Consider the following 16,230-nt stretch of genomic DNA (forward strand, 5'->3'; position numbering starts at 1 on the left):
CTCACAACTTCTTCCATTTCACTTCTCGACTCTTTCTACTTCACCAACTTCACTCTCGACTCTTTCTTTCTCTCACAACTTTCTTCTTCCTTCAGACTCTATCCAGAGCCGGTCTCTAGACTCTCGTCTGATTTAATCTTGGGGATTCTCCCATCACTGTTTTTAACAAACCCTGACATCTTGTACCCGCACACTGACGTTTCCAACTTCATCATCTTCACCCCTCTCATCTTCATTGAAACCTGCAGGATCTATCTGCAGTGTGCAATTTGGTCATCGGAGTATCCGAAGACCATTTCTGATCATCGTGGCTGTTGCTACCTGGGTTCATCACATCCTTTTCCCGTAAACAAGACGGGACACATCCTCGCTACACCTTTCGAGCTCGAAGGGTCTACGCCTGTCACACCAACTTCAAAACAGCCCTCATCCATTTTCTTCTTTTCTCCGACAAAATGCCTGGTGCTAATTACAACAAGGACGAGAAGGTCCTGTGCTTCCACCACGAGATCCTTTACGATGCCAAGATCTTGGATGTTCGCCTCAAAGATCCCAAGGACAAGAAAAGTGCCTATGAGTACCAAGTCCACTACAAGGGCTGGAAGAACACGTGAGTATATATCTTGTGTCATTTCATTTTCACCCTAACATGTATCTACATCCTGCATCGTTCTGATGTTGCATTGTCGATAATCTTCTTACATGATTGAGCCAATTTGCTAACGCTCGCGCAGCTGGGATGACTGGGTTCCTGAGGATCGTCTTCGCAAGCTCAACGACGTGAACCGGGAACTCGCCAACAACTTGCGCCGAGAGGCTGAGGCTTCGTTCCGTTTGAAGAACGCCAAGCCTACTGGCAAGAAGCGTGCTGCTTCCGACCGTGATGACGTGCGGGACAGCGAAGAGCGTGGCTCCGTTCCTGGCCGTGCCACAAAGCGAGCCCGTGAGATGGACATCGAAAAGGTATGCATTCGCCTCATTCCCACTTAAGACGTTGCTTACATGTTAATGATTCAAAAGGAGGAGACTTACCTGATGCGTCCGTCCGTCCGCATCATGATGCCAGATAACCTGAAGTCCCTCCTCGTTGACGACTGGGAGCAGGTGACCAAGAATCAGTACGTTGTCTCTCTGCCGTCTAAGTACCCCGTCCGCAAGATTCTGCGTGATTGGTACGAGGAGGAGCTGCCAAAGCGGAAAGGATCGTCGGCGGATGAGGACGTTCTAGAGGAAGTGGTCACCGGGCTCCAAGAGTATTTCGACAAGTGCCTCGACAAGATCCTTCTCTACCGCTACGAGCGGGCGCAGTATCGGGGGCTGCGCCGCAAGTTCGAGGCTGCGACTGGGCTGCTGGCCGATAAGGGCCCTGCGGATGTTTACGGCGCGGAGCACCTGATCCGCTTGTTCAGTATGTACTCCCGTCCACCTTACTCCCACTTTACTGTGTGTTCATAGGACTCTTGCTAATCATTTTGTGTTCACAGGCAACATGCCCGAGTTGATTGCTCAGACCAACATGGACGTCCAGGCAACTAACCGCATGCGCGAGGAGATCTCCAAGTTGTCCATGTGGCTGAGCAAGCACTCGGAGAAGTACTTCACCACCAGCTACGTTCTGGCGGAGAGTACTTACTGAGCAAGCGGTGAAAGTGCTTTGCGCCGGGGGAGGACGTGTCATTATTAATGTTTCTTCTGTCTGCTGCGTCGGGGGGTGGGGTGGTGGCCACCCCCTGCGGTATGGGTAGTTATACCCATTTACTTCTGTTTCGGTTCGCGCGGGAGGTGGGAGGGGAGTGGGCCAGAACAGGTATATATACAGACGCTTGCTTTGGCTACGTTCATCTCAAAACAATGTAGCTTAAAGTGTCCTGAGGACATGCCATTGCATCCTTGGAGTTTACAGTCCGAGATGGAAGAGAACATAACAATTCTATCTGGATATCTTGATGAAAATTCAATGTCAACACTCTAAACCAGTAATCTTCCTTTCGAAAGATGCAACACCTCGAACCTAGCCACGGAAAGAAACCACTCAAGCAACCAACTGCCTCGCATCATCAACAGCACACCTCGCCGCACGCTTCAATTCACTCTTCCACTCCGCCTCACGCCACTTATTCCACGCACTCAAACCCTCGGGCGGCTGAATACTCAAAGTATCATACCCCTGCTTGATAATCCTATGAACCTCCCTCGGCGACAAATTCTTCTTCCGAATCGAAGGTAGCGCCACCGCCGCCGGCTCCTCAGGTTTCGGACTAGCAGCCACAGGGACAGCATCCACGCCCTCCGAATGAAACAGCAGGGTGTAGAAGTGGGTTGATACAGATTGGAGGGTGTCGATGGCGGCACAATGGACGTCGGAGATTGCGTCGGGTGCTTTGGAAGGAGTCCCAGGGTTTGGGCGGAAGAAGGGGTAGGCGTTGCGGAATTTGGTGATTACGGGACCTGTTTCGACGAGCTTGTAGAATAGGTCGTCGTAGGAGGCTGGGTCGGGGAGGAAGGTGTCGCCGTTGGAGACGCAGAAGGCGATTAGGTCTGCGAGGGAGGTGGTCAGGGTTTGGATTCTTGGGTTGGGGGTTAGGTCGGTGGCGTAGGTTGCTAGGAAGCGCATGAGGGAGAGGAGGGTGCGCCATAGTTCGGGCCAGTGGTAGGTCAGCCGGATTTTGTTTTTGGAGAGGTAGGTTAGGAGGCGGAGGGTTATTGCGATTGTTTGACTGGGAGATTTGTTAGTTATGATACTATGGCTGGTCGTGGGAGTGTGTATATAGTAGGGAGGGTGTTCGTACCTGTAGATGTTGACGTCGAGGCGTCGACGGAGGTTATGTGTGATGGTATCGATGGCGATGTCGAATATGACGGTTGCCAGGACCCGGTCTCCGTTGACTACGGGGAGATAGGGCTGTTTCTGTCGGCAGATGCGAACCTTTCGCCTGCCATCTTCGCTGCAGATGTGCTTGCAAATTGTTGGGTCTTCAACCAGTATGCGGAGGGTAAATAGGTTGAGTTCGGCATACTGCCCGACCCGCGGGGATCGGTATGCATGTTGAAGAAGATATGAAGTCAAGGAGAGGAAGCTCGAGAACGGTGATTCTGCCTCATTGCTTTCTGGTTTAGAGTGAACCAGGTGGTAGCCGAACAGCTTATTGGCATTTGTAAAATCATAAGTAGCCAATAAAATTGCGGCTTCTTGTGATGGGCTGCCATGCTTGTAAGTCACTAAACATCGATTGTGCGCACGGAGAACTTACAGATCGACGAACATCGCCTTCGCTTCTTCAGCCGAAGGGGGGTGTGCTTTGTCCCTGGTGCCAGGAGCGAGTGCTCGCAGCCCAAAGAACGTCAATGTGTTGGCCAAACTCCAGCCCTCGGGAATGTCATCCTGCACTGCAATGTAGCCGTTGCGCAGGCCACTACAAGCTAGACCGACGCCATTGGTGACCTTTTGGATACTTGACTCGTTGACAAAGTCATCAAGTCGAAGCTGGTAGGGGTTTTGGAATTCAAACTTGTTGTAATTCGCCAAGAGTCCCAGAAGAAGGAAGGGGTCGAACACTTGTTGCGGGGAGTCAGATTCAGAAACATACTTTTGGCAATCGTTAGTTCATCTTGCCCATATAAAGAAGCCTGCAGTGAATCGAACCTTCATAAGCGATGGGAAAAGATCTCTGTGCGTGAGATATGAGACCAAGCTGGTTTTGTATGCTCCGCTGGTCATGGCAATGGCCGTCTTGATAGCCTTGAGCCGTACATCAACTGGTTACGTTAGCATTGACTGCGTCTGACGTTATATAGGCAGATCCAATCTCACAGTCACTGCCATTGCGAATTAATCTGTCCAGGACGGCCACAAGGTCAGCAATGACATGGTCCACTTCGTCAAGCCCAGCAAGGACAGTGATGACATCCGAGCTTGGGTTCGTGTATTTCTTGCTCAAGATACTCGTCAAAAAGACAGTCAATGTCTGTGAAGCAATTAGATTACGATCCGAATACTGATTATTGGGCTCTCACATCTAATGCATAAGAAGCCGCCGGAGCGGACCCAGCTGCCGCCTCACGAATTGCACGAGCAAAGAAACGGCGAGTTTGAGTCTAGAGATTGCGTGAGCTGTTTGGTCTTCTGCCTTATTTTAGATCATGACTTACCTGTAAACTGATTGTCTCGTCCGGACTCAAGTGGTCTAGAATAGCATGCAATTGATTCCGGTCCGGGGGAAGCAAGAAGAATTCTCTCCAGAAGCCCTCTGAGGGATCTGTATCATCTGCTGCCTACCGTTCAGGGGTATGTTAGCATTGTCACCTCAGGCCATGATCTGCCGGTCATACTTTGAAGAGGTTCTCATAGAGCTGGACGATCTTAGGTTTAAAGGAGTCGGGTCGGATCTGCTGGGTGAGGGGTGAGGCATCCATGGTTTAGACAGGAGCAATCATCTGATCACCAGCATTGGAACAAAAGGGCAAGGTCGATCACGATGTTTTCTAAACAAAGTCGTGTCTTTTCAAATCGACGTTCATGAAAAGGGACACCAGCCACTTTGTCAGCGGATCTAGCCACATGTCCTCTACACTTGGCAATGGCGCTGGAGATAAGAGAAATGGATTTATTTACTTCGAAGTAGTATTCTGCTCTGAGTAGACGGTGGATCTATAAGCCCTATCAACCTCTACGATACATTATCCTCTACCTAACTGCATTCGGAGGCGTAGTATCCCCATGAGAAATGGAACCATCCGCGTTGACTCTCCGAAGAACGGAAATCTCCGCGGGCTGAGATGACTCAGCTGCCGAAAAACGCCAGGAGCTTCTCGCTGTAGGATGACCAGTGTGATCTGACCTGAGACCCGAATATGATCAGATTGAGATCTAATGTTCTCTACGGAGTACGGAGTATGGATAACTATAGCAACTATTAGCCTCTTTGCCTGAGAGGCTAAGACGATTATAAACAAAGTCGAAGGCCCGAGACCTTGCGGAATGGCGCCACTGCGGTGTGTAGAAACTACTCGATTCTGATTGGCTGCGTGTGCGTCATGCAATTGCATTACATAACACACCCTGGACGGGGAATCCTCAAAACAGTCAGAGATTCTTGCTTCAACTTCACAACTGATTCCTCCATACTGCTTACCCTACAATTCTATGGTTTTATAGCAATTTTTTGTCGAGGACCATCTACAAATTCACATCCCATTGCTCCTCGACCATGAGCTTCTGCACCGCCATGCAACGTCCTGTGACATCATCCGCCACATTCCTCCGATGGGCAAAGCCCTCGGTAGGACGTCTGCGCACTTTCTCATCATATGGAAACGCTCACCTATCCTCGAAGCGGGACATGCAAACCGCAACCGCCTACCGCCCGCACACCCTCCCATCTTCTTTCCCTCCTCGAAGCTCCGGCGGCGCCGATACCTCCATCTCATCTGAATTCCCTCCTCCCGACTCAACAACAAACCGGAGCACATCACAAAACACATCGCCAAACGTGAGCGTACGGGAAGGCGAAGCACAGAAATCGAAATCGACCTCTGCGGCTCCGGCCACTAAGCCGAAGCCTCGTCGTCCGCTCCGGCCAAGAAAGGCAGCCATGACGATATCCTCTGTGGCCACCGACCAACTTCGGAAATTGATGGACCAGCCCGAACCGAAGTTCATTCGTGTGGGTGTCAAGAACCGCGGCTGTTCAGGCCTCGCTTATCACCTCGAGTACGTGGAGAAGCCCGGAAAATTCGACGAGGTTGTCGAGCAGGATGGCGTGAAGGTCTTGATCGATAGCAAGGCTTTGTTCAGCATTATTGGCAGTGAAATGGACTGGCAGGAAGATAAGCTGAGCAGACGATTTGTGTTCCGCAACCCAAATATCAGTAAGTGGCGCTGTTCAAAATTTGTGTCATATCAATTCCGGTTTACTGACTTTTGACTACAGAGGAAGAATGTGGTTGCGGCGAATCGTTCATGGTTTGAGCACTTGGCTTAGCCTTTCCTTTCGATATGTTTCTTGTACAGAACCCTGGGGCGTCTCATTTATCGGTGCATCGGATGGCGTTTTCACACTGGGGGTAGGGGATCTTACAACCATTCTTTTTGTTTTGAGTACATACGCTTGATATCCAGTCGTTCTTTTTTTGTTGTATTTGGGCTGTTGCGCCCCCGGTTGGATATGGTTACTTGGTCATACAGGCTGCCGGCCATGTCATAGAAACAAGCTAGATTCTCGGCTCAGTGGCTCTTGACATTTCATCTCTCTAGGGCTTTCAAATCAAGCCGCCAGATCGGCCATATGATAATCCAAGATGTATAGACTCGTCCAAGGACGCAGGATGATATATGACAATACATACTTGACAGAAATGACAAACATGACAAGAACCCGAACAAGATTAGTAGCTCCACGCATATCTCTCCATATATCTCTTCTTCCCAATTGATAATCTCATAGAGGTACTGGATAATAGTAGGTAGTTCGCAATCTTGTCCATAATATAGACCCCACTGTCACCTGATCGGACAGGGGGAGGGGAGTAGCCCGAGCTATGGGGCCGCATCTCCACCACCTTGGCACTCATTAGGTCCTTGTAGAACAACCTCACGCTTCAAAAACAAACCTCATTCCACATGAAACCCTAGTATCAACTCCTACAACAAGGCCATGGCATCACCCTTCCTCTCCCCGTACACAGCGGGCGAACCCAGCACCAACCCACTCCTCATAACCGTCCGCTTTTCCGCCTCAATCCCCGACCTCCAACTAGACGTCCCCGAACCAGAAACAACAACAGGCGCAGGTCTAAAACAACTAATCCGAGCCCAACTCCCCCAAACCCTCTCATCCCATCGCCTCCGCCTCATCTACGCCGGCCGCAGTCTAGAAGACACAACCGCCCTATCAACATCCCTCAAACTCCCGTCCACACCAAGCCGAAACCCGTCCCCAGCAGACATAGACTCAGACGACGCGCCAGAAAATGGAAAGGGCAAACGGGCTGTGCGCGATACCCGGCCGCGCACCTATGTCCACTGCTCGATCGGCGATATCGCCCTCTCGGAAGCAGATCTAGCCAGCGAAGCGAGCGTTGCGTCTACAATTCTCCTGCAGCAGAAAAAGAACAAGATATCAGCAAAGGACCGTACATCGCAATCGTCTCACCATACCGCTCCCCAGCCAACGACAACCACGCCCGCTCCCCGCGGCTTCGACCGTCTGCTAGCGGCGGGCTTCACCGCAGCTGAGGTCACGGCCCTGCGGTCACAGTTCCTGGCCGTGCTGTCTGCGTCGCGGACGCCGGATACTATGCCGACTGGCGAGCAGTTAAGGGATCTGGAGGATAGGTGGATGGATGAGGGGTCGACGGGGGCGCAGATGCAGGGGATTGGTGGGGAGGGTGGGGATGATGAGGGTGGTGGGCTTGGGACTGGGTCGAGGGGGGCGATGGATGATATGCTTTGGGGTGCTGTTATGGGGTTCTTTTGGCCTGTTGGGTGTGCAATGTGGTTGAGGAGGGAAGAGGGGGTTTGGAGTTGGAGGAAGGGGGTGGCTGTTTGTATGGGTGTTGTTATTAATGTTGCGTTTGGGGCGATGAGGGTTATGAATTAGGAGGGTCGAGATGAGTGTATGAGTAGAAGAGTGTTTTGTTTTGGCGTTTTGAGATACCCCCCAATTGCATGAAGCTATTTGGTACTTTTGTGATTGAGAGTTGGACTTGGTTACTCGTACTAAGTAGTTGTTGTCAGTTGATCGGGGACTTGGATTAGAGACTGGGAGTCTAACTTCACCAGACACCAGGACCTGGCTGTGTCAAGACTCGGACGCTATCATACAGAAAGGCATAGATGCGACAAAGACAAAGGTCTTGCTTCTAGGACAAAACGGCAAAAAAAGGCAAAGACATGAACATAAGACTGAGTATACAAACGCCCGCACCTCCAACGCTAATGGAACTTGCTGTAAATAACGGCAAAAATCAAAAGAACCAAGACCGTAATGATAGCAATAGTAATCATCCGATTGGTAGCCATCCTACCAAACACCACAGAGGTTAGCGAACCACTCAAGAATCCAAGAACAGAACAGGAGTCAGTACCTACGGGCCATGCCCCTCAACGTCTTGATACTAGTATCGACATAACCCTCGCTCTGCTGCAAGTTATTGCGAGCATTGGTAATCTGTTCTCTCTGCTCATACAGCGTGCCGAGCGTGCCGCGGGCAACATCCTCCGTCTCCAGCGCCATGCGCTGACTCTGCTGCAGGCGCGCAGAGCTGCGCTCTAGCCGGTCTGTACCAGACAGCAACTGCTGTCGTTGTTCGAGGTGCTCATCCTGCGGTTCGTCGGTGTACCGGTCGCCGAATAGGGCTTGTCGGTCGTCTGAGAGGGACTTGAGTTTGCGCTTGATCTCGTCGATGTCGGTTGAGTAGTTGCGGAAACGGATGTTGACTTTTGACCGTGCTGCTGAGGGGATGTTTTGCTTCTCCATGCGCATTTGGTCGAGCTAGATGAGGGGGATTGGTTAGTTTAATGTTTCCTTGTCGGTTGGTTCTTCTTTCCATTGTAGCAAGGGATGGTTGAAGAGGAGGGAGCATGGGGGATTTACCAGCTCTATCGCTTCGTCGAGGACTTGTGTTGCGTTGCTGATTGCTGATTTCCGTTGCTCGCCGCTTGCCTCGGCGATCTGGTCCAGCTTCTGGTTCAGATCGGCTTGCACGAGCTTCAGCTCGTTCTCGTAGCTGGCGAACATCTCCGAGCCCGCATCTGTGTCTAGTGGGTTTGACATGGTGACTGTAGGATGTGTGTTATGCGAGAGGTGGAAGTCAAGATAACTACTGTCCGCGACGGTGGTTGATGTGCTAGTCTTGACTCCACCTTTATCTGGGGCGGGTGACGCTGTTTATTAGTGCTGAGTGGCGGGTCCCTTTGCCAAGGCAACTTCGGTTTCGTAAACAATGTAGAGTGGCTTTGGCAGAGTACTAGGCAAATTCTTTAAGAGGAAAATACTTGAGATATCCTAAGAAGTCGATAGTGTCAAATGTTGGAACAGGAATGGGCGAGGCCGCGAGGGTGCCGTAGGCCCACGTGATTGACTTAAAGCCGGGTTTGCATTTGCGCCAAGGCGATCTTCTACATCTCCATACGCAGTATTACCTTGGAGTTTGTACCTACAATGGATCTGAGAACTGCAAGAATAAATAGGATTGATACATAGCAATAGCTCAAAAACCAGGCCCACACACAAAACAATTCGCCTTTTCAATAAATATCCATACCCCTTTGGTACATCATAAAACCCTCAATTACTTCAAGAAGCTTTCGCTGTCCTGACCAACAATGAGTGCGCTGCGCTTGGCATCTATGAAGAGATCCTCGCACTCGGCAACATCGGCCTCCTCAATTGCACCGGGGCGGCCATTAACGCGCGAGAGAATGCTGGCGGGGGTCAATAGCTGCAAGGCATATCGCAAGCTGACCTTGCTGCCATGCTCGGCGACCTTGTTGAGAGCAGGTTCTGAAATACTGAGATTCTCGATCTTGGCTCGCAAGCGGATGATTGTCTTGATCTCATCGGGAGAGTAGGGGTTGGTGGGGATGATAAGAAGACGGGCAAGAAGATCGGGGGGAATGCCGTGTGCAGCGCTGATATCATTGGTACCGCGGATAACGGCGTGGCCACGGTTGGATGCGAGGATGACAATGGGGGAAATGGTCGATTCGAGGGCACGGTTCAGATACGTGAAGCACTCAATGTCGAGCATGTGAACCTACAGAAGGGATGAGGTTAGCAACGGGAGATTGAAATGCACAGAAAAAGCATATTGCATACCTCGTCGATGAAGAGAACACCGGGAACCAGTTCGGCGACACCCTGGTCGATGTATCGGTTGACAACCTTGTTGATCTCCTGGCGCAGCTTGTCTGTGATTTCCGTCTTCTTGGGCTTCATCAGCTGGCCCATCATGCTCATCACATCTTGCCCACCCTGGGGCCGGGCGTTGGCCATATCCAAGTCGTGAAGCGTCACATCCTGAACAATCTCCTTCTTCTTGTGGACCTCGCCCTTGGGAACAGGCACATACTCCTCTGCCTCGAGATCGAATTCGGTGGCATAGGCGTCGGATCGACCAACTCGCTTGCATGAGCCGGTGTTGGCTTCAATGTAAATGACATCTCCGACGGTGACCCGCTCCTTCTGGATGGCTTCGAAAATGCTGGGGTCCAGGCGCAGCTTCTTGGAGCCCTTGGCGGACTTCAATCCGATAATCAAATGGCTGATTGTGCGCCCATATGTGCCTAGTGGGTTCTCAGCCTCCTCGGGGGTAAGCTCTGTCACCTCTCCCTCATAAACTTCCTTTGTTTCGCGAACACGGAGGCCTGTCGAAAGTTAGCCTGAATTTCCATGCCTGCTCTTCTATATTGCACTGCTCACCAATAGCTCTCCGGAAGTTCTCCATCAACGCTTCGGTCTTCTTGACCTCTGCAGAGTAGATTTCGCTACCAACAATCGGACAGAAAGGAACCTTAGTTCCCAGTTCCTGCGATACAGCAAGAGCCAAAGCAGTCTTTCCGGTACCGGGGCCACCAGCAAGCAGGACAGCTCGTCCGGCCATCTTCTTTGCCTTAATCAAGTCCACCACAACACCACATGCCTGCCAGTAGATTGAAGACGTTAGTTATTGTCACTGCGAATCAGATGGAATCAGCGGTGTTCTCTACTCACCTCGCGGGCAGCTGCTTGTCCCACGAATCCATCAGCAGCGGTTTCCGGAGTTCCATCAGAGCGTAGACCGAGACCCCGAATGTGTGTATGCGCTGCGGTTCTGTTCTCGCGCGAGTTGCCCTTGACTTCACTGATCTGGACCATATTTGAGGAAAGAGTGGCCGTATGGAGCCACAGGTATAGATTAAAAGTAATTCAATGGGTTTTAAAGAGGGAAAAGATCCAAAACCAAAGCTTGAAAGAAACGAAAAAGATAGGAAATGAAAGTAACGCGATGGTTCTCTGCGAGATATGCTTCTGGCCGAAATTCGCGAGCAAGGGATCCGTCAAATGAGAACGCCGCGCCCAAGGCGGTGAGCAGCCCCAAATTCTTTCCCGGATTGACGCCCTCCTCCGCTTGTCTGGACTGTCCGCGCTCTCGAATCTCTGCGAGGATCCGATACCCTCAAACACAATGGCAGGCCTACACGCAAGGTCGGCAATGACTGCCCCATTCTCTTTGGCCGTGGCCTTCCGCAGCCTCTCCATCGCCACACCAAAGCGATCTTTCTCAACGACCCCGGCAACACAATCGATCCCGAAACTACCGGAAAGCGCGCCAGTCTACCCCTACGGACCCTCCAAATGGTACAAGCAGTCTGACAGCGGTCTATACGGAGGCGCCTCTATCCAATTCGGCAACAAGATCTCTAAGGGACGCAACAAGGGCAAGACACGACGAAGCTGGAAGCCCAACGTCCGCCGAAAGAAGATCGAGAGCGAAGCTCTAGGCGAGGAACTGTTCATCAAAGTCACTCGTCGTGCGTTGCGATCGATTTACAAGGCCAAAGGCCTCGACAACTACCTGTTATCTGATCGGCCCACACGTCTCAAGGAGCTCGGTCCGTTTGGATGGAACCTTCGACACCAGATCATGCAGTCACCGACGATCAAGGAGAAGTTCGCAAAGCAGCGCAAGGCTTATGGTGTTCCTGAGCCCCCGACTATCGACCAGTACCTGCAGATGAAAGAGGCGGAAGCGAGCACTAAGATCGAAGAGCTGGACATTGACGCCTTGACCAAGCCTCGCATCAAGCGACGAACCACCCTGGCTTATGGCAAATAGAGCAGCTCGAAAGACTCCTCTGGTATCGTGTGTGTCGAGGTGGATGGACATGCGCTTGTATCAATATCCTGAAGAGCCTGGATGGTTCTTAGGGCACCACAAATCTTGACATCTTCGTGATGACTCTTTCTTACTTGCGTGCTAGGCCTTTTTTTCAAACTTGCATATTGGGTCTTCTTTGTACTTATACTCCAATCTTACTTTATGTTCACTGTTTATCAAGACTACACATTAGATGGCCGCTATGGCCCACCGGCGGTGTTGGTGAATACATACAACATGTAGCCCCAAGATACTTGCGAGAACTTCGGCCTTTTATCCTTCGTTCGGGCACTTGAACGAGCCGTTTTGTAGCCAAGGCTGTCTGCGGAGTGATAGCTGATGTCTTGTTTCATTCTGTAGTATATCCAATCCAAAGCTCGCTCCTTCTGTTCTCAACAATATGCAATCTGTCTCCCTTTCTAGATCAGCTTGGCTGTCAAGACGCCTCTGAGATGTTGAAACATTGGGGTCATTCAACGTGTACACGGAAGATGTCTATGGTTGTTTCCAATCATCCAATCCCCAATGTGGTGGTAGATTGCCTTGGTTTCTCAAAAAAGCTACTCAACTTGCTTATACGGCAAATGGAAGTCTTCTCGCACCTACTTAGAAACCAACCACCTCAACAGCTCCAACTCTCTTGGTTTCGCGAAATGGCATTATGGCACGCTCGAGTAAATCCACGATCAACGTGTGCTTGTGGTAGACCTTTCTAGTCGAAACTTCCTCGATTCAGATATGACAATTACATTCTGCGATCTCTCCGAAGCATCTCTTCTACCCTTGAATGTCGATATGGACCTCGATGACAACGGATACACGACTGGAATATACGGCATTCTTGGGGCAGTTATGTAGGTATGAAGTTGTGAGCAAGAAATGTGAAATCGATCTCTTCAGAGATAAGCTTCCAACTAATGAGCGAGCGTCTTGGCCCCAAGCCCTACCTACTGGTACCTGAACATCGTTTCGTCTTTTCCAATGATTAACCACGAAACAAGGACGAAATTAAAAGACAAGGAGTATTACATGGCAGCTGTTTTTATACTAGCACCTTGAGACCCCCTAAATTAGTGTATGTAACTATCTCTATGTCATCATCATCTGACCGTTGAATGCAGGGCCGGATTCGGACGCCACATCTCGGTTGATCTTCAGACCCGCGTCGATCTTCAAGTTTCCCAATCTTCAACTCATCGTCCATTGACTCTTTTGTCCTATTATGGTTTGATCTAGTCAACATTCCTATCTTCCGATCCATTGAACAGCGTGAGGGGGCAATACCCTTGCCTTGAATCCCTTGATGCAGTTCGCGTTACCTCCGCGGCGAAGCCCGCAACCTCTACCTCTGGCCCGTCCACGAATGTCATCATATCGCAGGAAACAGTTGAAATCTGGCGCCGTTTTTGCATTCGCGGTTTTTTTAATTCTATTTATCCACCATCTCTACGCATCGCCCTTCTACACATCGCCTTTCCTATCCGCCGCGGCTTCGACTAGTACTTCTGGTGTGGTGATCGTCACACTACTGGATCACCAGCTGTTTAGCGATGCCTACCTGAAGAAGATCATCGCAAACCGGGAGCACTATGCCAATTATCATGGTAAGAATTTCCCACACGTATGCAAAGTCATGTACCGTAGATTGTGAATTAACCCTCGCGAATGAGCAGGATACACGAACTTCTTCGCAAGTGTGTCAGACTACGACGAAGCCGTTGGTGATGCGCCACAAAGTTGGGCCGTCGTGCCAGCCGTTCGCCATGCCATGGCCACACATCCTCACGCAGCCTACTTCTTCTACCTCGCCCCTCATGCCTTGATAATGGACCCAACGAAGTCGCTCAAGTCGCATCTTCTGGGGAAAGGCCGTCTCGAAGAGTTGATGATGAGGGATGTGCCCATTGTGCCGCCTGATAGCATCATCAAGACATTCTCCCATCAGACGGAGGAAGATGTGGACCTTATAATCACGCAAGATAAAGAAGATCTGAACCCCTGGAGCTTTGTCTTGAAGAGTGGGGACTTTGCTCGCTTCTTTCTCGATATTTGGTTTGATCCACTTTACCGCAACTATAATTTTGCTAAAGCGGAGACGCATGGACTGGTAAGTGGTCCATTCTACCCATTCCCGTATGATTCTTGACTGAGATTCTGCTAGGATCATATCATGCAGTGGCATCCCACTGTCCTTGCTCGAACGGCTGTGGTACCGCAACGTCTCCTGGCTTCCTTCAGTAGTGGATCACCAGGTGCTTCTTTGGATGGCACATATGAGGATGGTGATTTTGTGGTCCAGTTCCGCGGATGCGATGTTGATAACAGCCGTGACTGTGCTCGCGAGGTGGAGCCTTACTACAAGTTGTGGGAGAAGAAGGTTCAAGGTGATTGAGTTGGATTTGCACCTCGGGATGGGGGATTTTGGATGAACAAGCTTGCAGCGAGGTGTTACTATCTCAATATGGGGGGCTGGCATTTTTCTTGCTGTCTATTTTTCTTTTCTGTATAATGTTCTAGTTCGGTGTACGCTGCGTACGGTCATGGAGACCTCGGCATATGGCGTACTTGGGCTTTCAATTGGCATTGCATGGCTGCAATAGAAAACGATAATTATTCTTTTTTTCTATAATCAATACTGAAATAATACATCTCATAACTATCAGCTATTAGCGGATACTGTCTTAATCATGACGACTGGAAATCCTCGACCATTTGAGACTCCTTCAGGTCCCCAAACACGGCAACACAATGCCTTTCTTTTTCTCGTTCTTCTTCACTCCATTCATCCAATCACTCAGCCCAGTGACATATCATACACGACGATCAATGCGCCACTAAGACCGACTGTTCTACCCCTGCTTAAGCAAGTCCAGGGAAGATAACAGAGCGCTTCTTCTTATACTTGTCACCAAACTCCTTGCGGTAGCGCTTCTCCTTCTTCCAAGCCCAGCTCCACATCTGCAAGCCACCAACAAAGACAAAGAGCAGTACGCTCCAGTTGAGCTGACTGACAAGGAAGATACCCAACCAAGCAAGGATCTCAAAGAAGTAGTTAGGGCAAGTGACAGCACTGAACCCAAATCCAGAAGGAATGCCACGCTCAGTGGTACCAGGACGACGGAGATTACGCAGAATGTAGTGCGCATTCAAGTTGGCAATCTCACCGAAGACGAAGAGCGCCAGACCAGCGTACACAAGAGCCACGTTGGGGTTGGCACTGGCAGCAGCCGAGTCCGGACGGAAGACCCAGTAGGCGATGTTAAACCCGGCCAGCACCCAGTAGTGGGCACTGTTCTTGACGATGTTGCGGGCGGGCATGGTGGCGCTGCTGAAGCGGTGCACGAAGATGGTCTCATACTCGCGCTTCAGGAAGTGCAGGGTCAGCAGACCGCAGACCAGGAGCTGTATGTCGGAGGGTGTGGGGAGGGGCTTGTCGAAGCGGAAGTACAGGAGAGGTCGGAGGGGGAAGAGGAAGAGGGCGGGAATCAGGAGGGGGCCGAGGTATTCAATGATGAAGACGGTGCGCCAGGCGATTTGGGGTCCTGTGGAGGTGAAGAAGTATAGGTTAGTTTAATGTTTCTTTGGGGATCGGTTTTCCGGGCTTTGCTATTCGGATTGTCCGTGATGTTGAGTGGGAAGGACACGCACCAAGATCCTTGACGTAGATCACGCTCGAGTTTAACAGGCCGATGTCGCCGACGGTTGTGTTCTTTGACTTCGGGACCACGCTGTGGTCGCTGCCCTTGGTGATTCTCATCCGGTGGACGGAGCAGCCGGATGCTGCGGAGAGCACGTTGTGCAGTTCTTCGCTAGAGGCATTGGAGGAGATCTCGAGTTCCTTGGGGAGATTTCGAATGGGCTTGCCTGTGTTCCAATTAGCAAGGCTGCTTGATTATAATCTCTGTGGTCTGGCTAAGAGCTTTGGAACAGGAGCTTCGTATACGTACCCCGTGGCTGAACGACGAGTGAGATGGTTTTAGTCGCCATTATTAGAACGCCCTTTTTCAAGCAAGTATAATGCTTTATAATGCTTATTTATTATGATTTTAATCTGAGGCCACTTGAAGAACCCGTTGAGATGCAATTGGCTAAGAATTCTGCATTCCCAACAATAACTATCAGTTGAGCCTCGGTTGATGTCACGTGTGAACACCTGAGGCCAACATCTCATCGCAGCTGGGCAGTTTACAACATCAACTTCCTCCGATGTGCAGGGTTTCCTCGGCGGCTTATTCGGTGCAAGGACATACTGGCCAGATTCCCAATGGAATTCACACCGTCGTTACATCTTGGCGATATAGCGCGTGGCTATGCGTCCAGGGCTGCTGTTCCGGATGACTCCCTGTCTAAACTTACTTGACCCTGGACATT

General features: G+C 50.6%; 9 protein-coding genes across 9 annotated transcripts; 5 read left to right on the forward strand and 4 right to left on the reverse strand.

Moving 5' to 3' along the window:
• Positions 1 to 455: 455 nt before the first annotated feature.
• N7515_003640 (uncharacterized protein) lies at positions 456 to 1,636 on the forward strand (the record flags this gene model as incomplete). The annotated part of the gene is made up of 4 exons (XM_056664384.1): positions 456 to 610; positions 735 to 963; positions 1,021 to 1,408; positions 1,485 to 1,636. 4 exons carry the CDS (start codon positions 456 to 458, stop codon positions 1,634 to 1,636), a joined length of 924 nt encoding a protein of 307 aa, XP_056523441.1.
• Positions 1,637 to 2,032: 396 nt separating this feature from the next.
• On the reverse strand, positions 2,033 to 4,413 carry N7515_003641 (ARMH3 family protein; the record flags this gene model as incomplete). The annotated part of the gene is made up of 8 exons (XM_056664385.1): positions 2,033 to 2,717; positions 2,790 to 3,200; positions 3,252 to 3,586; positions 3,644 to 3,756; positions 3,812 to 3,965; positions 4,015 to 4,095; positions 4,150 to 4,272; positions 4,330 to 4,413. 8 exons carry the CDS (start codon positions 4,411 to 4,413, stop codon positions 2,033 to 2,035), a joined length of 1,986 nt encoding a protein of 661 aa, XP_056523442.1.
• Positions 4,414 to 5,207: 794 nt separating this feature from the next.
• isa1 (Fe-binding Fe/S cluster assembly protein ISA1) lies at positions 5,208 to 5,968 on the forward strand (the record flags this gene model as incomplete). The annotated part of the gene is made up of 2 exons (XM_056664386.1): positions 5,208 to 5,868; positions 5,931 to 5,968. The coding sequence occupies 2 exons, from the start codon at positions 5,208 to 5,210 to the stop codon at positions 5,966 to 5,968; spliced, it is 699 nt and encodes a 232-aa protein (XP_056523443.1).
• Positions 5,969 to 6,653: 685 nt separating this feature from the next.
• Positions 6,654 to 7,598, forward strand: N7515_003643 (DSC3 family protein; the record flags this gene model as incomplete). The annotated part of the gene is made up of 1 exon (XM_056664387.1): positions 6,654 to 7,598. One exon carries the CDS (start codon positions 6,654 to 6,656, stop codon positions 7,596 to 7,598), a length of 945 nt encoding a protein of 314 aa, XP_056523444.1.
• A 335-nt stretch (positions 7,599 to 7,933) lies between these two features.
• N7515_003644 (v-SNARE protein VTI1) lies at positions 7,934 to 8,774 on the reverse strand (the record flags this gene model as incomplete). Its single annotated transcript, XM_056664388.1, has 3 exons — positions 7,934 to 8,021; positions 8,086 to 8,492; positions 8,595 to 8,774. The coding sequence occupies 3 exons, from the start codon at positions 8,772 to 8,774 to the stop codon at positions 7,934 to 7,936; spliced, it is 675 nt and encodes a 224-aa protein (XP_056523445.1).
• A 517-nt stretch (positions 8,775 to 9,291) lies between these two features.
• rvb1 (RuvB family ATP-dependent DNA helicase pontin) lies at positions 9,292 to 10,856 on the reverse strand (the record flags this gene model as incomplete). Its single annotated transcript, XM_056664389.1, has 4 exons — positions 9,292 to 9,756; positions 9,819 to 10,366; positions 10,422 to 10,641; positions 10,713 to 10,856. 4 exons carry the CDS (start codon positions 10,854 to 10,856, stop codon positions 9,292 to 9,294), a joined length of 1,377 nt encoding a protein of 458 aa, XP_056523446.1.
• Positions 10,857 to 11,166: 310 nt separating this feature from the next.
• On the forward strand, positions 11,167 to 11,817 carry N7515_003646 (mitochondrial 54S ribosomal protein bL28m; the record flags this gene model as incomplete). Its single annotated transcript, XM_056664390.1, has 1 exon — positions 11,167 to 11,817. One exon carries the CDS (start codon positions 11,167 to 11,169, stop codon positions 11,815 to 11,817), a length of 651 nt encoding a protein of 216 aa, XP_056523447.1.
• A 1,345-nt stretch (positions 11,818 to 13,162) lies between these two features.
• On the forward strand, positions 13,163 to 14,251 carry N7515_003647 (putative alpha-1,6-mannosyltransferase subunit; the record flags this gene model as incomplete). The annotated part of the gene is made up of 3 exons (XM_056664391.1): positions 13,163 to 13,463; positions 13,533 to 13,966; positions 14,021 to 14,251. 3 exons carry the CDS (start codon positions 13,163 to 13,165, stop codon positions 14,249 to 14,251), a joined length of 966 nt encoding a protein of 321 aa, XP_056523448.1.
• A 467-nt stretch (positions 14,252 to 14,718) lies between these two features.
• On the reverse strand, positions 14,719 to 15,846 carry N7515_003648 (trans-2-enoyl-CoA reductase (NADPH) TSC13; the record flags this gene model as incomplete). Its single annotated transcript, XM_056664392.1, has 3 exons — positions 14,719 to 15,401; positions 15,508 to 15,723; positions 15,807 to 15,846. 3 exons carry the CDS (start codon positions 15,844 to 15,846, stop codon positions 14,719 to 14,721), a joined length of 939 nt encoding a protein of 312 aa, XP_056523449.1.
• Positions 15,847 to 16,230: the final 384 nt, after the last annotated feature.

Source organism: Penicillium bovifimosum (assembly GCF_028826915.1).
Source record: "Penicillium bovifimosum strain IBT 22155 chromosome Unknown utg000003l_segment0_segment0, whole genome shotgun sequence".
Lineage (NCBI taxonomy): Eukaryota > Fungi > Ascomycota > Eurotiomycetes > Eurotiales > Aspergillaceae > Penicillium > Penicillium bovifimosum.